The 25702-nt window shown below is 37.1% G+C and overlaps 1 protein-coding gene across 6 annotated transcripts in view; it reads right to left on the bottom strand.

Annotated features, from left to right (window-relative positions):
• The window catches only part of LOC121390686 (putative uncharacterized protein DDB_G0271606), an 86400-nt gene that overhangs the window by 28829 nt on the left and 31869 nt on the right, over window positions 1–25702 (bottom strand). For 5 of the 6 annotated variants that reach the window (XM_041522564.1, XM_041522565.1, XM_041522566.1 and 2 more), the window contains 7 exons: window positions 25587–25640; window positions 22614–22764; window positions 21900–21982; window positions 18128–18190; window positions 10164–10415; window positions 8371–8425; window positions 6191–6303 (listed from right to left, as the gene is read on the bottom strand). In XM_041522564.1, coding sequence (XP_041378498.1) covers window positions 6191–6303; window positions 8371–8425; window positions 10164–10415; window positions 18128–18190; window positions 21900–21982; window positions 22614–22764; window positions 25587–25640 — 771 coding nt within the window. The remainder of the gene's footprint in view (window positions 1–6190; window positions 6304–8370; window positions 8426–10163; window positions 10416–18127; window positions 18191–21899; window positions 21983–22613; window positions 22765–25586; window positions 25641–25702) is intronic. The other variant, XM_041522561.1, reaches the window with a different exon arrangement.

The raw sequence follows: 25702 nt of genomic DNA, 5'->3' as shown, positions 1-25702 counted from the left end.
TACAATAAATGTCGGATGTTGCTGCAGATAAATCAGAAGCCGATGGGACAATTCTTCTTCATGATGAGAGAGCTCATACATTTGCCATATTTGTGTTGAAACTCATTTTCCCGCAAATGGCCAATATTTTTTTATTTTTTTATTTTCTTGGATTAAAATCATTATAGGTCTGAAAAGTCAGCCAGGCAAATGTCACCACAGCTCTAGTTGTATGTCAGGGTTGATGGGTGTGACATCTTGATGGGTTCAAAGAGTACCAGATGGTTGTATGTTAGGGTTGATGGGTGTGACATCTTGATGGGTTCAAAGAGTACCAGATGGTTGTATGTTAGGGTTGATGGGTGTGACATCTTGATGGGTTCAAAGAGTACCAGATGGTTGTATGTTAGGGTTGATGGGTGTGACATCTTGATGGGTTCAAACAGTACCAGATGGTTGTATGTTAGGGTTGATGGGTGTGACATCTAGATGGGTTCAAACAGTACCAGATGGTTGTATGTTAGGGTTGATGGATGTGACATCTTGGTGGTTTCAAACAGTACCAGATGGTTGTGTTAGGGTTGGTGGGTGTATAATCTTGATGGTTTCAAACAGTACCAGATGGTTGTGTGTTAGGGTTGATGGATGTGACATCTTGGTGGTTTCAAACAGTACCAGATGGTTCTGGGTTAGGGATGATGGGTGTGAGATCTTGACGGTTTCAAACAGTACCAGATCATTGTGCGTTAGGGTTGATGGGTGTGAAATCTTGATGGTTACAAACAGTACCAGATGGTTGTGGGCGAGAGTCGATGGGTATGGCATATTAAACATATTTTACATGAAACTGTTTCAGAAAGGAAAGGAATGTTTATTTAAAGACACCATGGCACATTGTAAACTAAGATGTATGGTTTTTGCAGAAAGTTTACCGAAGAAATGCAATGCCACAGTTGATTACATCAGAAAAACAATACCTCTAGCTTTAAATATCAGTGTTTCTGCCAGAAAGAAATTTTCGGGTATGGTGCTATGAAATTGAATGCAACCAGTCAACAGGGGGTATAGGGGGCCTCCCCCAGAAAGAAAATGGGTTAAGTTTTGGGTTTGGGTTAAGACAATTATACAGTATTGATAACAGTAATTCATTTCGTCAAAAAGTTAACTTAAACAAAAATAAATATGCACAAAATTGGGTATGCTGCCATACTCATTCTACTCTTACAAAAAAAAACCCAATCATAATGAGAAGACATTCCAGTTATTATTGATACCAAAAAGCAACCACTTCGTTTACATTTAAAGCACACATCTGTCTCATCATAATATGATATTTCTAATACAATTCTGTTTAACAACACACCAGCAACTTGTTTAACCAGCCAATTGCTCTGGTATTTGGAACATAGTAGGAGGAAGGTAAAGTTAAAGTTTATTTTGATTAATGAAGCCACCAGAGCTCATTGATTTATTAATCATCAGCTTTTGGATGTCAAACATTTGGTGATTTTGAGAAGAAAGTTGAGAGGAAACCCACTATATTTTTCCATTAGTAGCAATGGATCTTTCACATGCACTTCCCCAATCACAACAGCACATACCGTGGCATTTGATATATCAGTCATGGTGCACTGGTTATAATGGAAAATAGCTCAATGGGCCCATACCAGTAGGAAGATAAAGTTAGTTTATTTTGTTTAACGATACCACTAGAATATAGTGATTAATTGATCATCAGCTACTCGGTATCAAACATGTGGTCATTGTGACAGTCTTTAGAAGAAATCTACTATATTTTTACTTTTGCAGCAAGAGATCTTTTATTTGCACTTCCCCCACGGACAGGACAGCACATACCACAGCCTTTAATATACCAGTTGTGGGACACTGGTTGTGATGGGGGTGGGTGGGTGGGTGGAATATCAGAGAATGCATCAACTGACCGGATTCGATCCTTTGACCAAAGCATCTGAAGTGAGCATTCAACCAATTCAGCAAGCATGCAAATTAGTTACCATCATCATCATCATCATCATCATCATCATGTAGCCAATCTGTATTCCCAGGACATTATGGTTTAAATTTACTTGGACATAAGCAGAGGAACATATGATCATCACCATCATTCCTATCATCACTGTGTAGATGTACAACATCATGTAATAACCCTGTCCTAGGCTGACTGTGCACACAGCCATACTACATATCCTGGGCTCCGTTCCACGAAGCTGTCTTAGCACTAAGATCACCGTAACTGCATAACTACCGTATGCTCTTAAGATGACCGTAGCGTTAAGACTGCTTTGTGGAATGGGGCCCTGGACAATAGGCTCTACATTATGCATTTAACACAACCTTAGCGATATGATCGCTTCGTGGAATGGGGCACTGGACAATAGGCTCTACCTTTATGCACTTAAGACAATCTTTGCACTATGATCTCTTTATTTAACGAGGACCTGGACAATATGCTCTAACGTATGCATTTAAGATGATCTTAGCAATATGATCACTTCATGGTATGGGGCTCTGCACAATGTGCTCTATCTTATGCTCTTTAGACAATCTTTGCACTAAGTCTGCTTCATGGAACAGGGCCCTGGACAATATGCTCTATCTTACGCACGTAAGATGTTCTTATATCTAAGATCTCATCATCAAACAGTGCCCTGGACAATATGCTCTACCTTATACACTTAAGATGATCTTAGCAATATGATCACTTCGTGGAACAGGGCCCTGGACAATATGCTCTAAGTTTATGGACTTAAGACAATCTTTGCGTTAAGAAGTCTTCATCGAACAGGGCCCTGGACAATATGCTCTACCTTATGCACAAAAGATGACCTTATCACTAAGATCACTTCAGGAACTAGGGCCTGCACAATATGCTCTATGTTTACACATACATGTACACATAAGCACAAAAAACATCAACATCATTATCAGCAGACCCCTCAACCATGCAAAACAACAGACAAGACGAAGACGACTACAAGCTGACAGTCTGTACATCTGCGTTATTAACAACAGCATGGTTTTCGTCCACCACCAGCCAGTTATATACCTTGTCCTTCACACGTCTGGTCCCACTCTTCTTGACGATGTCCTTCACATTCCTGATCACGCTCCTCTTGATGGCGGCTCCCGTCATGCTTCTTCCGAGTCTAGATGCAGAATTCACCACACCGCCAGCTATTTTACTGTCTAGCAGATGCGAAGAGTTTTTGTGTCGCACACCTGGTGCATGAAAGTCTCTCTGCAGCTTAGTGTGCAGCTGCTGTGATGAGTCTTTCTGTAGCAGATGCGAAGAGTTTCTGTGTAGCAGACGCGAAGAGTCTTTTGGTAGCATAACCAGAGAGTCTTTCTGTAGCAGATGCGAGGAGTTTCTGCGTAGCAGACGTGACAGGTTTTTATGCCATGGTCTCATCTGCTGTGGGTGTTGTTTGAAGAAACCAAGAGTTTCAGATTTTGGACTCTTTTCACTGGTGCTGTCGGTTTTGCCAGCAAAAACTAAACGTCCTTGTGTTTTGTTCACAGCCTGCTAAAGAGAGAGTCCATCATTCCAAAAAATAAGAAAAACATTACTGGATGTTCACAGGGCGAGTCCATTTGTCGTTGCTGGCAATCATGTAGCAACTGACTGGCTTTGGCAAAGAATGGCATCATTGACATATTGCAAGGAAAGGCTTAAATGTGCTTGTAATTTTCTTTGAAGTGCTGCTTGGAATTTCTGGTGAAAGGTTCGAGGACCCAGATGGTTCAAAGCCATGCAGAATTGTGCAGCAGATTCAAACCTTTGAAATTTGTAATGACAAACAGCAGTGCTGCCGTAAAAAGCAGTGGTCGATTTTATAACTTTTTTTGGGGGGGGGGGCCACGGGGCACAACAAAGTGTTGCCATCGGTTTAATAACAGGAATTAGGGCATTTTTTAAAGGAGGGGTATGAAGGCATTATGTAGTGAGTCAGCCAATCACAGAGTCAGCCAGCATGTCAATTATTAAAACATAAATCGACTGATTCAAGCCTCGAAATAGGAAGTAGAATATGGCCTGCTGTTACGTTTTAAAAGTAGCAGGCCAAAAGAAATACATGTATGTCCTGCTGGAATATGGAGTGAGTTACGGTTTGCGACGGTGTGTGGAAAAAAAGGACCTCTGAGGTGTATTTTAGTGCATTGAGGAATTAAAATACGACAGATTTACGAGATCAAGAGCGGATTAGATAATTGTACATACATCTCTCTCTTTAAAAATTACCTGTGATGTTTTTAGTAGCTTTGGGAAGTGATTTTCTATTTCAACTGCTAAAGGTAGGTCTAAAAAATAAGACTGCTTTTCACAGGCCGCTATTTTCAGCTCTGTAACTATTGTCAACGGACAGACAGAATGCTGTTCTAGTAAGTAAGTGAAACGAAACTGACTTGGACTAAAAAACTAGGAAAACTTTAATACAGGCACATGAAAACATGTGGGCCATTGTGAATTTTTCAACAAAAGAATTAGACTATCAAGTGCACTTCCTAATCTAAATGACAAAATTCCAAAGTGCACTCAATTTTTGATTGTATCTCAGCACAATGCTGAGCTCAAAGGATATTTTCAAGGATTTGTTGTTGAGCAATTTTAGTGACTCACATTCAATGGAATGGTTATACTACAAAAACAAGCCGTATATTATGCTAGGCAACATGCAGCTGGCAAAAAGAGCCGGAAAACAAAAACATTAAAATAAAACATATTCTATAGGATTAAATGTCTTGACTACCATAAACTGGTTTGGTAAATAAAGAAATCATTCTTGATGTAACATTCACTATAAATTTAATTATTAAACAAATTTTTTTTTTTTTTTTTTAAATTGCACTTCATTTTTTTAAAATAAAATTTATTAAATTTTAAACCTGTCAAAAAGTTTTATCAACATGAACTTTCATAGATGCAAAAATAATCAAAATTTAACTATCTTGGACTTAAATGTGAAAATGTAATGCTGGGCTACATACAAAAGTTGACATCATTGCTGCTGGAAAAACTAATATCTATATCGCAACTCTTGTATTTGTTAAAGCAAGAAACAAAATGCACAGAAAATTGTATGTTATAAGTATCAAGCAGTAAGCACAAATAATTGAAGCAGAAGATCAAAGTACATGCACATACATGTAATATATATTGATATCACACACACAGTTATATAACATGCTACATCTAATTACATCTAACAATTGTAAAAAAGAACCATTTTTTGTAACCCAAACAAATCATAAATATTTAGGACTCATTTTTCGACAGGAATCCAGGAAAATGAGTTGAAATTCCCAAATATTAAAATCACAAAATTCTATTAAATTCCTTTAACATCAATCTTCTATTCAATATTCATGCAACATGTATTTGAAAATATTTCAATGTCAGATATTTAATTAAATTATTTATTGACCTAAAATTCTGATTTATTCATGTAACAAAATCCAACGAAAAAAAGAGAGAATTTAGTGGATTCTTGTGACGTGGGGAAATGGATTCTGGAAAAAATTGGTAAAAAAAAAGAAAAAAGCATGGCCATGGCCAATATCTGTGTGGTCCTTAACCATATGTCTGATGCCATATAACCGTAATTAAATGTGTTGAGTGTGTCGTTAAATAAAACATTTCCTTCATGTCCACTAGAGCCCACTGATAATTAATCATCGGCTACTGGATGTCAACAGACTCTATTAGAGTCTTGAATCTAGACTCTTCAGACCGGCCTCGGTGGCGTCGTGGCAGGCCATCGGTCTACAGGCTGGTAGGTACTGGGTTCGGATCCCAGTCGAGGCATGGGATTTTTAATCGAGATACCGACTCCAAACCCTGAGTGAGAGATATTAAGAGAGGAAACCAGTTGTCACCACTTCATGGGCTACTCTTTTTAATTAGCAGCATGTGATATTTTATATGCACCATTCCACAGACAGGATAGTACATACTATGGCCTTTGTTACACAAGTTGTGAAGCACTGGCTGGAACAAGAAATAGCCCAATGGCTCTACCGATGGGGATCGATCCTAGACTGATCACGCATCAAGCGAACGCTTTACCACTGGGCTACATCATGCCCCTTCGTCCTGGGATACCAGACTCTATGCTTATTCCGATGCCTCACTACACAAGAGTTGTAAGACAGTGATATGACAGAGGTAAACGAGTTGTTAAAACATTCCTACCTGACCCGCGGGGTTCACCGCTCCGTCCGGCTGGATCCCCGCCATGTTCGGAGGCTGGACCTGCGCCTGTTGACCTTGACCGTGAGCATTTTCAATAACACCTTGGTTAACGCCTAAAAGTAACAGGAAAAAAAGAAATGTTTTATTTAACAGTGCATTCAAAAGATTTTTATTCACAGTTACATGTATACAGCATCAGCCTACAAGTAACGTTTACAGATCTTGCCGGATAATTAAATTTCCGATACATTCATTACAATATAATGTCATCCCAGTGGGAGTTTGTTCAATTCTCGATGAACGTCAAAAATTACATTGTCAGGGAACGTCATATCTGATGACGTCACTTTATCTTCCTGAGCGTTAATGTTTTAGAACAAAAAAATAATTAAAAATAAAATACGAACTTTTAGTGATATTATTAGTAAGTATGTTTCAAATTTAATTATAAGTATTGTCTTTTACTTCTTTAACGTTTATCTGGGAATGAAATTTTTTTTATCTGCAAACTTCTGTGAGAACGTCTTCGCCCATTAAGACCGGGTTTTTTCACTGGCACTGGTCTGGCGGATTAACCAATGGATGTTTGTGTACCTTACGATTGTGGCATGGAGATCAGAGGTTAGTGTATTATTATGCTGTAGCTGAAATGCAGGACAACAGACCATGAACTTAACAATTTTTACCTATAGCAATTTTGAAAGATTTTTGCCACAGCAAAATGCTTGCATACAACAATTTTGAGCCTACCTACAGCCCAGTGTTCTTCTGCTCCATTTAAGCGGGGCAGCTAAACCCTTTATTGCATTTTGCCACTCATTCACGTTCTGACGCCATCCTTTATTTTTCTGCTAGCTAGCTCTGGGTGATCGGAAAATGTCGCTAAATCAACATTTTAAACTTTTCTAATAAAATAACTTTTATTACATGGAATTTATTCGCCAAATTAAAATAAAATTCACCAATAGTTTTTAAAATTCGCCAATTGTGTTTAAAATTCGCCAATAGTTTTTAAAATTTGCCAATTTGGCGAGTGTCAGAGCTAGTCCTGCTAGTTTATTTTATGAGATCCATCTCCGCTATTTCCAAATGCACTTCTTTCCCACACAAAAATAAAATAAATAAATCAGTCTGCAGACTGGACAGTGGTGTGTACGAAAAAGTAACTGACAAAAAACTTCAGTAGCTTACGAGAGTTTTTTTTATAACATAATTTAACAATATTTTTAACAGCCTTTTTTTATTGCATACCTGTTCAGTCTTATTATAGTGATAAAGACATTTTGAAAGCGTGTGATAAATTTATTTTGAATCACACATATTTGCGATCTGGACCAGAAATTTTAAATGGGGAATTCCCTTTTTCTTTTTACTGCAGTTAGCGCCTTTTATTTACTGATGTCATATATGATTTACAAATAACGTCACATCATATTTGAAACATTACACAAGGCTGCCGCGGAGTATGATTCTTAACATTAAGTAAATCCATTAAAGGAGTATTAATCACAGATTTAACAAAGAGTTGTTATGACATTAATTTTTTTTTTTTTTTTAGAAAAACAAAAAAGAAGGTATGTAATAAATCACATGTTGTTTTCGCTTCCTATTTATTGCACTCATTTATTTTGCAAAAGAACATACAACTTGACTGCTACGCGGTCTCGTGGTATATATTATGGTGCAAAATAAACTTGTGCGATAAACAAGAAGCGAAAACAATGTAAGTGAAGTTCTGTGTATGTCCCATACTTGTATCCAAGTTGAACTATTAAAAACGTAAAGTTTGTTTTATTTAACGACACCACTAGCGCACATTGATTTTTTTATCTTATCATCGGCTATTGGATGTCAAACATATGGTCATTCTGACACTGTTTTTTAGAGGAAACCTGCTGTCGCCACATAGGCTACTCTTTTACGACAGGCAGCAAGGAATCTTTTATTTGCGCTTCTCACAGGCAGGATAGCACAAACCTTGGCCTTTGTTGAAACAGTTATGGATCACTGGTCGGTGCAAGTGGTTTACACCTACCCATTGAGCCTTGTGGAGAACTCACTCAGGATTTGGAGTCGGTATCTGGATTAAAACCCAGTACCTACCAGCCTGTAGACCGATGGCCTAACCACGACGCCACCGAGGCCTGTAAAGTTAAATTATTAATGAAAATGTCTCAAACCTTGCTGTACAGCTCCTCCAAGCTCCAAATTGTTCACATTCTGCACGGGCTGGTTCTGAAAATAAACAACATCCATAATACGTGAATGAATGAATCTCAGACATTTTTAATAACCAATTCATACACACGAGACAGTCTGTAAAATACTGAGCAGTGGTCGAAATACTGCCAGAGCTGTAGATTTCATCAAAATGGAGGTGATAAATGTTATATGCCCAAAATACATATGCAAATAAATACAAATAATCAGACCCAAATTAAGTACAGACCTCAACACCACTGAAATGTTAAGTTTAATTAGATTAAAATAACTTGAAATGCATTTGTGAACACTGACAACTCTACAACAGTTGTTAATGACGGTACTGAACTAAAACAACCTTCCTGCACTCTGAAAAGACAAAATGTTCCCACAGTGACCAAATTATTCAGATCTAAAACGCTGACTGGATATTTGTTTTTTGCATGTCATCCCATTGGACTGACAATTATTTTACATTTATGTTCACACCTTCGTCCGAGTCAGTCATGTTTAGACTAGAGTTAGCAAAATGTGTAGCTTTCCAGACCGATGGTCAAGCAGATATTTCAGCCAATTTCGATCCTTGCAAAAAGAAACATCAAGCTTTTCTTTCAAATAATGGGGGGGGGGGGAGAGAGAGAGAGAGAGAGAGAGAGAGAGAGAGAGAGAGAGAGAGAGAGAGAGAGAGAGAGAGAGAGAGAGAGAGGTATATAGTTCAGTGGTAGAGTCCTCCCTGAGATATGATGGGTCATGGAATGACTTAGTGGACTAGGATTATCTCCCTCTCCCCCCTTTCAATTGGTGCCACACAATTGGACCATGGTATACCAAATACCACGACGTATACTGTTCGGTCTATGGGAAAGTGTTTATCGGTAAGAGTAGCTTATATGTGTATGTGGCAGCGGGTTTCCTCTTTCTCTCTAGCAACAAAAATGTTGTTTAACGACAACACTACAGCACATGTATTTATTAATCATTGGCTATAGGATGTCAAACATTTGGTAGTTTTGACATATAGTCTTAGATAGGAAACCCGCTACATTTTTCTGTTAGTAGTAGGAAGGGATTTTTTTTATATGCACCATCCCATAGGCAATATAACACATACCAAAGCCTTTGATATACATGTCGTGGTGCACCGGCTGGAACAAGAAATACCCCAATGGGCCACAGATGGGGATCAATCTCAGACAGGTCACACATCAAGCAAACATTTTACCACTGGCCTACATCCTGGGTTAGTTGTTAGTGAAAGAGAAGAGGGTGTAGTAGCCTTACACCAACCCATTGAGTCCTTAAGAACTTGCTCTGGGTTGGAACCGGTACTGGGCTGCGAACTTTGTACCTACCAGCCTGCAGTTCGATGGCTTAACCACTGCACCACCAAGGCCTTTAGCATCAAGAAATTACAATTATTGCATGAATAGTACATGAGTTATCTCCCATATTCTTAAGTTGCTGTGTTGCTTAAACACATAAACATGTCGACACTTGAAAGCAAAAGTTAACGACACAATAGTACAGGCATATAGGAACCGGGTAGGCGTACTGTGAGGACAAAAAAGTGTTTTTGTTTTTCTGTCCCACTTTATATAAAAGTTAAAAACATAGCTTGCCCCCATCCCTCTCACAACTAGAGATTGTGCACCCACACACTCCAGATATCACTTCTATGGGTCTGTAGTAGGTATACATGTATGTATGATGATGGTAATGCCTAGTAATAAGCCCAATTCCTCAACTACTGGAAGAGTTTTAAATATCTTACAGCGACGTTCATATTGTTGGCATTCTGGTTTTGCAGATCCGGAATCTGACCGTGACCTTGGGCCATGTTGACAACATTCTGATTCTGCAGACCCAAATCTTGACCTTGACCTTGACCTTGTGGTAGGCCACCAACCTGCTGCTGTTGCTGCTGCTGTTGTTGCTGCTGTTGCTGGATGCCTTGTAAGTTCTGATTTACCTGCTGTGCATTCTGTAGATTTTGTTGATTCTGGGCGTTAACATTTGCTGCATTCTGTAAAAAAATAAAAAAAAATAAAAAAATAACAATAATTAAAAAAACAAAAACAAATTATATATATATATATATATATCATATAATATCTTACATTTTCAGTGCAATCAAAGTATGTGATATTTTTCAGATCACATACTTTAAGAATTTTATAACTTTGCAAATTAGATGTAAATTAGTCGAGGTCTCGGCACTAGGTTTATTGACATTTAAGCAAATGTACTTGGGTGACATATCAATGGCAATTTGACACTGAAAGCTGTCCAGCGTTCAGAAAAAAAACCAAAAAAAAAACGTTAGGCATAACTTTATTTTGATGTAAGGACATCCAAAATGACGTCATTCGAATTTGACGTCATTTCCATTCAAAAATACACCGCGCCACATATTCTTACGTCATTTGAATATCTAGTAATGGCGGACTGGGATTAAAGTTGCTTGTACAGTTTACAAAAACATGTTGTATTAAGCTTGAGCTTATATGATAAAGAGATTATTACCCTCGTGTATTTCGGAATCGTCAATATATATTAGGAATAAAAATAATGTATTATGCTTGCCAGAGTCTCGCATAATACAATTTTTATTCCTAATATATGATATTGACGATACCGAAAAACACTCTGGTAATAATCTATATATACATGTGTATATATATAAATATAGATCGATAGATAGATAGATCGATAGATACATAGTGGGGCTGGATCTATAGTCCGTCCCACAGAAAACACCTTTTTTTATGCTATTAAATTTACTACAAGTTATTTTTTGTCATGTCCAAAACACTTTTACTTTTCTTCTTACGTTGAACCAAACTGAAATTATTTACAAAAACATTTTTTGTAGCAGGATGGAATGGACTAAAGCTCAGTTAACAGAGTGCTCGCCTGTTGTGCTTGGGTTATAGGACTGAATCCCATTGGTCAAAGTTTGTTTTATTTTGTTTAACAACACCAATAGAGCACATTGATCTATTCATCATCGACTATTGGATGTCAACTATTTTGTGATTTTGAAATATAGTCTTAAAGAGGAAACATGGCTACATACATTTATTTTCCAATAGTAGCAAGGCATATTTTATATAAAGTTAAAGTTCGTTTTGTTTTATATATGCATCATCCCACAGACAGGACAGCACATACCACGGAAGAAATAAAAGAAACAGCCCTATGGTCCCACTTGCTCTAGTCTTTTTACCAGCAGAGTGCATTTGAAAATATGGAGGTGGGATGTAACCCAGTTGTAAAGTGCTTGTGCGGTTGGTCTTAGGATCTATCCCCGTCTCAGATTACCAACTGCCAGCAGAAAGTTAGCCAAGTTTCTGCTCTCAGGACTTTTATGACTGTCCAGTTGCTAGTCTGAGCACTCTTACAACACTCTTACAACTTGATTCTTATCGTATAACCCATTGGTTGTGAATCTGAATGCACCCGTCGTTAGTCGGGAGTTGGGGAAATTACAACGCAAACATAGAGTTGGCCAACTTTCTGATGGCAGTTGGTAGTCTTATCATAGCTTTAGTTACGGCAAGAAAAACAGTGACATTTACTTATCAGAACTCACAACATCCATCATGACTACTGACATGCACATAAAAATTGAAATACAAATTAAACTACAAACAATTAATAAACAGGCATTTTAGTTCAACATGCATGCAATACAATATGCAGATTCTTTATTAGGCCAAACAAAAAAATAGGTGTGTTTCTGATTGCATCCCCCCAAAAAATAGGGTAGGTAGGTAGGTTTTTTTTTTTCTTCTTTTCCCCTTCCCTTTCTTCCTTAATGTGTGTGTACTTATATAACATTATCTATAAATAATATATATGGATTGTGGCATAAACAGATGTTTAAAATATCGAAATAACCTGTACCAAGGCTATGTTCGTACATTCGTTTACTTCCTTGACCGACCAAGCTGTTCGGTGGTAGCTAATTAGGGGAAGGAACTCTATTACAAAAGCTTTTTCATAATTTCTCGATGTTTTTCGGAAGGGAATTACATATGCAAAATGTATCGTATAATAGTACGTAAACAATGTGCAAGGAAGGAAATACTCTTGTTTGGTGATGTTGTCCTCTTTTATTTTTACTTCTTTTTTTTATTTATTTTTATTTTTATTTTTTTATTTTTTTCATTTTTTTTTTCAGTTTAAGAGAAAAAAATATTAGGGTCGGGGGTAAAACTAGGGACGGTCGGTCGACCGGAAACACACCTATTTTTTTGTTTGGCCTTATCATTCACCAAATCAGAATATTACCAATAAATTACAGAAGGTGATTTTGTCATATTTGAAAAGTAGGTTACAGACTTGAATAAATCATTTCAGATTGCATGTACATCAGCCTTTTACTTGTTTGGTTGCCGGTAGAAAGCGTATAGAAAATGTTTTAAAAATCCAAGATTATTTGACTTTTTAAAACTGTTTTTTCCTGATGAAGCAGGGCACCGACCTAAAAAGTATATGGTGCACGTGAAACTCCTTTTTTGTCATGTTGACACTTTTCATGTTTGATTAGGGTTGGGAAGGTATAAATTTCTTTGCAATCTGGTTTTAGAAAACCATGACACCAAAACATAAACTGAGCATTCTGGACTGTGGTCGAGCCATGCCATGTCTGAATGATAGCATATCCATGAAACAAGTAGCAAGATGCCTGCAAGTGAGCCATTCCGTCATCCATTAACTGTAACAGCGTTTCCATACCACTGGCACATCGAATAAGCTACTCCATTTAGATGCAGTGGCCCTGTGGCCCTTAACTTCTTGTGACTATATATATATATATATATATATATATATATATATATATATATATATACTTCAGAATACACTCCATCACCAAAGTACAACAAGCCCATTTCTAATCAATTACTGTTTTACACATTGTCTAGTCAGACATGTTACAAACCTTACTGTATTTGTGCAAAGTGTAATTAGGAGCCATTCAAATATTACCTAACGCTCGATGGGGTTTGTTAAAACATTAAGTAGTGTTTCAGAGGGTGGGTGGGTGTACTGAACAGCATTTCTTAACATACTTTTTTTTATTACTAAAATATTTAGTTTTGGGGGTTTGGGTTTTTTGTTTTTGTTTCTGTAACTGGGGAACATAGGTAGTAAACAGCTAGATGTAAACATCCAACTATGATTACAAATCCGAATCCCAAATAGTGTTAACATTATATTACACCCATAGCATGACTTGCTTGTGAACGGGGAGGGAGGGAGGGAGGGAGGGGTCTCCAAGTGTTATGTAATATTTTGAGAGAATGTATGGTACAGTGTTACAGAGTCTTACTGGGGTGTCTAATTTTGACAAATATAACATTACATAATATTCAAACAGCCCAAAACAATACCAGTGTTTGACAAATGTTTGAGAAAATCACTAGCCCCAACAGAAGCTTTGGCTAGTGCCCTATGTATTATAGTAACACAGTTGAGAAAATTACTAGCCCCCACAGAAGCTTTGGCTAGTGCCTATGTATTATAGTAACACAGTTGATAATTTCCACTAGCCCCACAGAAGCTTTAGCTAGTGTCCTATGTATTATAGTAATACAGTTGATAATTTCCACTAGCCCCACAGAAGCTTTGGCTAGTGTCCTATGTATTATAGTAATACAGTTGATAATTTCCACTAGTCCTCACAGAAGCTTTGACTAGTGCCCTATGTATTATAGTAACACAGTTGATAATTTCCACTAGCCCCACAGAAGCTTTAGCTAGTGCCCTATGTATTATAGTAATACAGTTGATAATTTCCACCAGCCCCCACAGAAGCTTTGGCTAGTGCCCTATAGTTGATAATTTCCACCAGCCCTCACAGAAGCTTTGGCTAGTGCCTATGTATTATAGTAACACAGTTGATAATATCCACTAGCCCCACAGAAGCTTTAGCTAGTGCCCTATGTATTATAGTAATACAGTTGATAATTTCCACTAGTCCTCACAGAAGCTTTGACTAGTGCCCTATGTATTATAGTAATACAGTTGATAATTTCCACTAGTCCTCACAGAAGCTTTGACTAGTGCCCTATGTATTATAGTAATACTGTTGATAATTTCCACTAGCCCCACAGAAGCTTTGGCTAGTGTCCTATGTATTATAGTAATACAGTTGATAATTTCCACTAGTCCTCACAGAAGCTTTGACTAGTGCCCTATGTATTATAGTAACACAGTTGATAATTTCCACTAGCCCCACAGAAGCTTTAGCTAGTGCCCTATGTATTATAGTAATACAGTTGATAATTTCCACCAGCCCCCACAGAAGCTTTGGCTAGTGCCCTATAGTTGATAATTTCCACCAGCCCTCACAGAAGCTTTGGCTAGTGCCTATGTATTATAGTAACACAGTTGATAATATCCACTAGCCCCACAGAAGCTTTAGCTAGTGCCCTATGTATTATAGTAATACAGTTGATAATTTCCACTAGTCCTCACAGAAGCTTTGACTAGTGCCCTATGTATTATAGTAATACAGTTGATAATTTCCACTAGTCCTCACAGAAGCTTTGACTAGTGCCCTATGTATTATAGTAATACAGTTGATAATTTCCACTAGCCCTCACAGAAGCTTTGGCTAGTGCCCTATGTATTATAGTAATACAGTTGATAATTTCCACTAGCCCTCACAGAAGCTTTGGCTAGTGCCCTATGTATTATAGTAATACAGTTGATAATTTCCACCAGCCCCCACAGAAGCTTTGGCTAGTGCCCTATAGTTGATAATTTCCACCAGCCCTCACAGAAGCTTTGGCTAGTGCCTATGTATTATAGTAACACAGTTGATAATATCCACTAGCCCCACAGAAGCTTTAGCTAGTGCCCTATGTATTATAGTAATACAGTTGATAATTTCCACTAGTCCTCACAGAAGCTTTGACTAGTGCCCTATGTATTATAGTAATACAGTTGATAATTTCCACCAGCCCCCACAGAAGCTTTGGCTAGTGCCCTATAGTTGATAATTTCCACCAGCCCTCACAGAAGCTTTGGCTAGTGTCCTATGTATTATAGTAATACAGCTGATAATTTCCACTATCCCTCACAGAAGCTTTGGCTAGTGCCCTATGTATTATAGTAATACAGTTGATAATTTCCACTATCCCTCACAGAAGCTTTGGCTAGTGTCCTATGTATTATAGTGATACAGTTGATAATTTCCACTATCCCTCACAGAAGCTTTGGCTAGTGCCCTATGTATTATAGTAAAACAGCTGATAATTTCTACTAGCCCTCACAGAAGCTTTGACTAGTGTCTTATGTATTATAGTAATACAGTTAATAATTTACACTAGCCCCCACAGAAGCTTTAGCTAGTGCCCTATGTATTATAGTAATACAGCTGATAATTTGCACTAACCCCCACAGAAGCTTTAGCTAGTGCCCTATGTATTATAGTAATACAGTTGATAATTTCCACTAGCCCCAACAGAAGCTTTAGCTAGTGCCCTATGTATTATAGTAATACAGTTAATAATTTCCACTAGCCCCTAGAAGCTTTGGCTAGTGCCCTATGTATTACAGTAATACAGTTGATCATTTCCACTAGTCCCCACAGACGCTTTAGCTAGTGCCCTATGTATTACAGTAATACAGTTGATCATTTCCACTAGCCCCCACAGAAGCTTTAGCTAGTGCCCTATGCATTACAGTAATACAGTTGATCATTTCCACTAGCCCCCACAGAAGCTTTAGCTAGTGCCCTATGCATTACAGTAATACAGTTGATCATTTCCACTAGCTCCCACAGAAGCTTTGGCTAGTACCCTATGCATTATAGTAATACAGTTGATAATTTCCACTAGCCCCCACAGACGCTTTGGCTAGTGCCCTATGCAATATAGTAATACAGTTGATAATTTCCACTAGCCCCCATAGATGCTTTGGCTAGTGCCCTATGCAATATAGTAATAGTTGATAATTTCCACTAGCCCCCACAGACGCTTTGGCTAGTGCCCTATGCATTATAGTAATACAGTTGATAATTTCCACTAGCCCCCACAGAAGCTTTGGCTAGTGCCCTATGCATTATAGTAATACTGTTGATAATTTCCACTAGCCCCCACAGATGCTTTATCTAGTGCCCTATGCATTATAGTAATACAGTTGATAATTTCCACTAGTCCCCACAGAAGCTTTGGCTAGTGCCCTATGTTTCATAGTAATAGAGTTAATAATTTCCACTAGCCCTGACTAAAAATGCAGTAGCTAGCAAGGGCTAGTGGATTTGTCGAACCATGAATATATGTTAAAAAAAAGAAAAAAAGGATGTGCTGAATTATCATGCATGAATGAGTTTAACGACACCCCAGCACAAAAATACCCATCAGCTATTGCGTGTCACAACAGGTAAGTATATAGAAATATTACTGCTGAATTATACCAATATTTATCATTCATTAAATGCTTTCGTAGGAGATATCGCTGGCACTATAATTTGTGATATCTCTTAGGAGACATTGCTTCATTTTCTGACGTCACTGTGTATGTTTCAGCACTAAACCTATCAATAGTGACTTCATGCCACTGTCGTTCTGCTAGTGAACGAGTCTACCGATGCCAAATAATATAGTGGCATTCAACCCACATTACTGACATTGTTTGCAATTGTTGCAAATGAAAAGAATGATAATGGATGATATAAACAATACCCCCCTCGTGTCTTGTAATATCATAATTTATCATTGATAAAAGTATAAAAAATCCCCGGCAAGCCTCAGATTTCATACTTTTATCAAGTCATGCTGATAAATTATGATATCACAAGACACTCGGGGAGTATTCCCTATATAAGAATTAAAAGGGTACACTGAAAATACATGTATGATGTAGCAGGCCTGTAGGAAGATGCATATTTCTTTCTCCTACTCTATATAAATACATTTTAATATCTGGTTTGTGTCTCCCCCCTCCCCCGAACCCACCTAGATACTTTGCCCACCTCCACTACATGTAGATATTAAAAACATTATGAAACCTATTTAACTAATTTAGACAAACGTAAGCAACTGAAAGCATTCCAACAGACATAATAGCCACTGAGAGTGAAGTAACTGAGAGCGAAGTAACAGAGAGCGAAGTAACAGAGAGCGAAGTAACAGAGAGCGAAGTAACTGAGAGCGAAGTAACTGAGAGCGAAGTAACTGAGAGCGAAGTAACAGAGAGCGAAGTAACAGAGAGCGAAGTAACAGAGAGCGAAGTCACTGAGAGCGAAGTAACAGAGAGCGAAGTAACTGAGAGCGAAGTAACAGAGAGCGAAGTAACAGAGAGCGAAGTAACTGAGAGCGAAGTAACAGAGAGCGAAGTAACTGAGAGCAATGTAACCGAGAGCGAAGTAACCGAGAGCGATGTAACCGAGAGCGAAGTAACTGAAAGTACAGTAACTGAGAGTAGAGTAAAGATCCGTTTCCACTTCCATGTTTAGCGCTCCTATCTGCTGTTCGCATCTCGGCGATATATGCAGCCGGATAGGGCTTTCTGTCAACAGTACACAGAGCATGAAAAAAGAAAAACAAACATGCCGCATGAAACACTCTGAAATGCCCATTTTGCACTGTTGTGGAAACCATTACATTGTAACTAGAGTACAGCAATCGAAGCATTTGATAGATGTGACTGACGCTAATAAAAGTGGAAACAGGCCTTAAGAGACAGACAAATTGACAGAGGAATGTTTTAAATGATGACAACCTTGGCTTGTCCAAGCTGAATCTCCAACTGGTGAATGACACTCTGGTCCTGCTGCAGTTGATTCTAGGAAAGGAAAATAGTCCACATATCATTTTTGGAGTCAATGCTAAGAAAGGAAAATATTCCACATATCATGTTTTGGGTTGATTCTAAGAAAATAAAATAATCCACATATCATGTTTTGGGTTGATTCTAAGAAAAGAAAATATTCCACATGTCATGTTTTGAGTTGATTCCAAGAAAGGATAATATTCCACATGTCATGTTTTATGTTGATTCTAAGAAAGGATAATATTCCACATATCATGTTTTAATTCCAAGAAAGAAATTTTTTCTGCATATCATGATTTGAGTTTAGTCTTAAAAAGTGAAATATTCCACATACACGTATCATGTTTTTAGTTGATTCCAAGAAAGGAAAATATTCCACGTGACATATCATGATTTGAGTTGATTCTAAGAAAGACAAATACTCCACAAATCATATTTTGAGTTGATTCTAGGACAAGAAAATATTCCACGTCATGTTTTGAGTTGATTCTAAGAAAGGAAAATATTCCACATATCATGTTTTGATTCTAAGAAAGGAAAATATTCCACGTCATATTTTGAGTTGATTCTAAGAAAGGAAAATATTCCACAAATCATGTTTTGAGTTGATTCTAAGAAAGGAAAATATTCCATGTCATGTTTTGAGTTAATTCTAAGAAAGGATAATATTCCACAAACCATGTTTCGAATTGATTCTAAGAAAGGAAAATATACCGCAAATCATGTTTTGAGTTGATTCTAAGAAAGGAAAATATTCCATGTCATGTTTTGAGTTAATTCTAAGAAAGGATAATATTCCACAAACCATGTTTCGAATTGATTCTAAGAAAGGAAAATATTCCGCAAATCATGTTTTGAGTTGATTCTAAGAAAGGAAAATATTCTACATAATCATGTTTTGAGTTGATTCTAAGAAAGGAAAATATTCCACAATTCATGTTTTGAGTTGATTCTAAGAAAGGAAAATATTCCACATAATAATGTTTTGAGTTGATTCTAAGAAAGGAAAATTTTCCACAATTCATGTTTTGAGTTGATTCTAAGAAAGGAAAATATTCCACATGTCATCTTTTGAGTCGATTCTAAAAAAGGATAATATTCCACAAATCATGTTTTGAGTTTATTCTAAGAAAGGATAATATTCCACAAATCATGTTTTGAGTTTATTCTAAGAAAGGAAAATATTCCATATAATCACAAGAAGTTAGAGGCCTCTGAGAACTGAAAATTAACGTACGCCATTTATCGGTTATGCCCCAAAAAAATCCAGGAAACCCATTTCATTTTTGTGTAACCCATCAGGACCATATATATGATGTCAAATTCAATGCACAAACGAAAACGAAAAATGGGTTTAGCAAACTATTCTTAAGCCAGCAATGTACGCATGAAACCTAGTCTATCGCTTTCGCATTTTTCAAAGGCTGATTAACTTTCAAGTACACTATCAGTTTAAATTATATAATTACAACATTTCTGCTGCTATTCAATTTATTATTTATCGTTATTCTGATTGGACGACGTCAAAGAAAAACTGAAAGTTGTCCTTCGATAAACCTCAGAAAATTAAGTTTTTACGTTAAACAGGTCATGGAAAGGACGCTAGAAGCTGATTTATGTGTATTTTAACTAAATATGGTGTGTTCAGGCACTTGTGCATACATTTTAGAAGAGGGTGAGGGGCTAAACTGTGGCTAGCAAAGTTTATGAGGGGTTAAGAAATGCTTGCCCTGAAAAAGTAGTGAAAAAAAAGGATAAAATTTGTTCAATCATGGGTAGGGTTCGACCGCTGAAACCCACCCTCTGCACATGCTCCTGTGTTGGTAATTATATAACAACTGTTTGTCGTTTTTTTAATGAATTTATCGATGTAGGCCTACAACTGTCACAAAAGGCATAAAATTATGTAGCATAGTGAATTATTTTAAAATAAAAACCTCAGAAAATAACGTCATTATGTCAAATGGGATGCCATTACGTAAAGCAGATCATGGGAAGAATGTTAGAAACCGATTTATGAATTACATGTATGTGTAGTTTTAAGTAAATAAGTTGTGAAGTTTGTAATTATAAGAATTGGTTGTCATTTTGTTGTGAATTTATCGATGTATAATTTTTATGGTCTGCAGGATAAAGATAATAACTAGTTGTTGGATATCTGCTTTATCCTGTTCAGGCCGAATGAGAAATTCCGCTCGGCACGGCCTCGCAGAACTTCCCATTCTTACCGACACAAAATAAAGCAGATATCCAATGTCATTAACTAGTTATTCTCTAATTATACACTTGTAAAAATGTTGATAACTGTGAAAGGCCCGTACAAAATGTTATTCCAAAAACAAATTAAATGCATCCAAAATATTAGTAACAATTATAAACACTTGTCATGCACACAGTAAAAACTATTAATTCAATTTTTTTATTAGAAAATACAAAAATATGGGGCTGAACTCCCAAAACTCTCTCAAGTTCTTTTAAGCTCTCTAAAACTCAACATCACATCATCCTGGCCTGTTCTTTTGCACTGCGTTTATTTACAATTACAATACACGTAAAATAAGGTAGGTTGCGCTTAAAATAGTTTATTAAAATGTCTGTGAGATAGATAGCTATGGCGGGCCTACTTTTCAAAAGTATCATGAATAAATTAAACCGTGAATCAAATATCAATAACTCCGGTTTTGACAACTCCACTAGCACTCAATCCCAGGTAGTGGAAGCTTTTCTCGGGACTAGTGGAAATTATGAACTTTATTACTATATTTATAGGGCACTAGACAAAGTTTCTGTCAGGGCTTGTGACTTTCTCAAACATTTGTCAAACACTGCAAAATCAAATTGAAAATTTCAAAAACCGAATCGTTCCATTCCTAAGAATCACTCTCTTCAAAATAATCTTTAACCAAGAAGTGCTCTTTATCTTTACCCCACACATTTCCTTGCACTTCCTTTTCTGGGACTTCATTTTCATTAAAGCCTTGAGCTACATGTATAACTTACATGTAAATTATTATAGGCACTGGGACTGGCATTAAGAGGTATGCGTGTTTATCACTTGACGGGTTGGGACGCAGCCCAGTAATAAAACCCCTCTCCTGATGCACGGTCGGTCTGGGCTCAATCCTCATCGATGGGCCCATTGGGCTACTTCTCGTTCCAGCCTGTGCACCATGACTGGTATATCAAAGGCTGTGGTATGTGCTATCCTGTCTGTGGGATAGTGAATATAAAAGATCCCTTAAACTTAAATTATTATAAGCACTGGGACCTGCATTAAGAGATATTAGTTATTTAGGTAGAGGCTCGAGTCTATAATATGGCCCAGATGGTAGAGGATGTATACAGGTAAAATATCCATTAACCCCCCCCATCCCCCCAAAAAACACCCCACAACCTAACAAAAAACAAACATGCTCTTTCATAACAGAATATAGTCGAGAACAGTTTCCAAGCAGCCCTAAACTCTTAATCAGGTATTTATTTCTCTACCTGTCACCTACAAATAATACCGAGCGGCGACTGGTAGATTCTCTAACATTTTGACTCCTGCATACATGTATCTAAAAAGAAGTGGTGCTGATGACTGTTTGTAAATTCAGCTCTCTGTTTTCATAGAAGAGCTACATGTATGCCGTGACCGATCCGACCCGACCCGACCTAACCCACCAGCTGACTGATCGACTGACCAACTGACTGGCTGACCAACCAACATAAAACTCACCTGCCCGTTCTGTAATTGTGACCGCAGAGTGTTAATGTCGTTCTGTAGCTTTTCATTCTGCCTCACGTAGTTCGCGACTTGGTCTACAACAAACATCACAAATGTAACGTACAAGGTAGTAATGTAGTTAAGGTGATCTTAGGGCTAAGATCACTGTCACTGCACAAGGTAGTAATGTAGTTAAGGTGATCTTGTCACTGCACAAGGCAGTAATGTAGTTAAGGTGATCTTAGGGCTAAGATCACTGTAAGTTCTGCATAAGGTAGTTATGTAGTTAAGGTGATCTTAGGGCTAAGATCACTGTCACTGCACAAGGTAGTAATGTAGTTAAGGTGATCTTAGGGCTAAGATCACTGTAAGTTCTGCATAAGGTAGTAATGTAGTTACGGTGATCTTAGGGCTAAGATCACTGTCACTGCACAAGGTAGTAATGTAGTTAAGGTGATCTTAGGGCTAGGATCACTGTCACTGCACAAGGTAGTAATGTAGTTAAGGTGATCTTAGGGCTAGGATCACTGTCACTGCACAAGGTAGTTATGTAGTTAAGGTGATCTTAGGGCTAAGATCACTGTAAGTTCTGCACAAGGTAGTTATGTAGTTAAGGTGATCTTAGGGCTAAGATCACTGTAAGTTCTGCATAAGGTAGTTATGTAGTTAAGGTGATCTTAGGGCTAGGATCGCTTTGTGAAATGTGGCCCTGGACCCCCACCTAACCTTTTAACGTGGCTATTTCGAGCTCGTTCTGTTGTTTCATCTGTTGGAATTCCTCCGATCGCTGGCGGTCCAGATTCGAGTGGTCCTCTTTCATCTTCTGATTGTCTTGTTGTAGTCGTCCATAGTCAGCTTCTAACTCATCTCTCTGACTCTGAAAACATTCCGTAAACAATAGAAATCATTCAGTAAACAACAGAAATCATTTAGTAAACAATACAAATCATTTAGTAAACAATAGAAATCATTCCGTAAACAACAGAAATCATCTTCTAACTCATCTCTCTGACTCTGAAAACATTCCGTAAACAATACAAATAATCTTCTAACTCATCTCTCCGACTCTGAAAACATTCAGTAAACAATATAAATCAAGAGTTCAGTATGACTTGACTTGACTAGGAATTTAACGTGTCCATATACCTCTATTATTTCGAACACGCCCATCCTGAGTCCAGCCTCCGATAAGATCGGGGATCTGACTCGGGACAGGGAATTCTGTATGGAAGAGCATATTGTCCACCGTTCTGACTGAAAAAATTCAGTAAATAATATAAATAATTCAGTAAACAATATACCGTAGAATACTTTATTTTCGTGGCATAAAATTTTCGCGATTTAATGAAAATGGGTCAGTTCGCGAACATTTATTTTTGCGAATCCCCCAACCCCATCAATAAAAAAACCTAAGTACAGATGTCAATCATTTTGTTTTAAAAACGGAAATTAGTTTTGCTGGTTGTTACGCTAATCTGTAGAACTAATCCTACATGTACACACGAGTGCTATATACATAAAACAATAGTTTTCCTGCTTTAACCAATCAAGACTTTATTGTTTACAAGTTAATAAGCTTACAGAAGGTGCTTACCGCGTGCAGTTTTTCTTAATCCTTATAATTGTTATAGCCCAGTCTGGATTTTTTCACTTCCACATTTTTAATATACTGTGATAATGCATGTTTACTTCCGTCGTTGAACACATGTAGACTCTGTCCGATGAACTGATCGCTAGCACATGCGAAGGAAAACAGCATAAAGCTTCTTTAGTGTTAGTATTGTTTTATTATCATGTATGTACTTATCATTGTGTTCTTGATTTAAAGTTTTAAACAGCTTTTGTGTTTTGTGGTTTGTTCCGTGACAGGAGGGAGCACCGCTTTGTTATTACTAGCCTCGTACATCGGAAACTAATGTGGTATAGTTGAATGAGACTACATATTTTTTTTGTCGGCCTTTATTTTCGCGCGGAATATATTTTCAAAAATTTCATTCACACGTGAAAAACGCGAAAATAAAGTATTCTACAGTAAATAATTCAGTAAACAATATAAATCAAGAGTTCTTTTCGGATGATCGAGGACACTGTACTCTAAAGCTGTACACTATGGATCAATAAAGAGGCCGGAATGATATGGGTAAACCACAAGAACAAAGGAAATTCCACCCACCAATAACCTAAATATTATATTATAGTGGAGGGTAGGGTCCTTTTATTTTTAAATTTGTTTATCAGCATGTTGTTACTAAAATGGGTTGATTGACCGTAAATAAGGCACTAGATATATATATATATTTATCATATAATATCTTACATTTTCAGTGCAATCAGAGTATGTGATATTTTTCAGATCACATACTTTGAGAATTTGATAACTTTGCAAATTAGTTGTAAATTAGTCGAGGTCTCGGTACTAGGTTTATTGACATTTAAGCAAACGTACTTGGATGACACTCCATGATTGACGTATGCATTCATAGTCATCATATAAAAACATTTCAATGGCAAGTTGACACTGAAAGCTGTCCAGCGTTCAGAAAACAAAAAACGTTAGGCATAACTTTATTTTGATGTAAGGACATCCAAAATGACGTCATTCGAGTTTGATGTCATTTACATTCAAAAATACACCACGCCACATATTCTTATGTTATTTGAATACTAGTATCTAGTAATGGCGGACTGGAATTAAAGTTGCGTGTACAGTTTACAAAAACACGTTGTATTAAGCTTGAGCTTATATGATAAAGAGATTATTACCCTTGTGTATTTCGGTATCGTCAATATCATATATTAGGAATAAAATAATGTATTATGCTCGCCAGAGGCTTGCATATAACAATTTTTATTCCTAATATATGATATTGACGATACCGAAAAATACTCTGGTAATAACCTTTATATATACACACACACACACACACACAAACACATACATGTATACATATACATATACATATAGGTACATATACAGACACACACACACACACACACACACATATATACAGTGTTCGAGATTAATGGTATCCCTATATCCCGGGGATACCAGAATTTAAATTTGAATACCAGACTTCAATAACCCAGTATCCCACCGGAATACCATAAAATGTTTGTTGTTTAACTGTTATTTTTCACTGAAACAATTAAAGTCGTCATTTACTGGTGAAGTTAAGTAACAGTATTTTCGAACACGTACCCAGTCTAATGCTATGCCTTAACAATATCTCACCCAACGTGTACCCAGTCTAATGCTACACTGGAGCAATAGCAGCATAGCAATAGACTGGGAACTGCTAAGTCACTGTTGTTTTTGTTGGATGTTTCATCCCTTCAAATTTTATTTGAGATATTGATTCTCCATCTGCAGAAAATTGAAACAGGTAGGTTTATCATTAGTAATGTCAGAAACACTTATAGATTACTGCTAAATATTAATTTATGTCAGTATTACTCAAAAACAGATGCAGCGATTTCTATTACGGCGTAACAATAGACTGGGAACGAGTTTGTTACGATGTTATTTATGAATTTCATTTACGAATTTCATTTACGTTGGATACTAAATTCTCAGGTTGGATACCAGATTTTGAAATGTTAGTACCCAACTGGGATACTGCCCAAATTTTTAACACTGATATATATATAATTTTTTTGTTTTGTTAAACAAAACAAAAGAGTGAAAATACAGGTACGTACCTTTAACATTTTGTGTTGTTGCGACAGAGCATTCATTCTCATAGCAAAGTCTTGCTGAAATTCACAAAAAACAGAATTTATATTGGGACGAATTTACAAAGACTGTGTTTGTCTTT

Source organism: Gigantopelta aegis, chromosome 15, assembly GCF_016097555.1.
Source record: "Gigantopelta aegis isolate Gae_Host chromosome 15, Gae_host_genome, whole genome shotgun sequence".
Lineage (NCBI taxonomy): Eukaryota > Metazoa > Mollusca > Gastropoda > Neomphalida > Peltospiridae > Gigantopelta > Gigantopelta aegis.
This window is presented reverse-complemented; position numbering and strand designations above follow the sequence as displayed.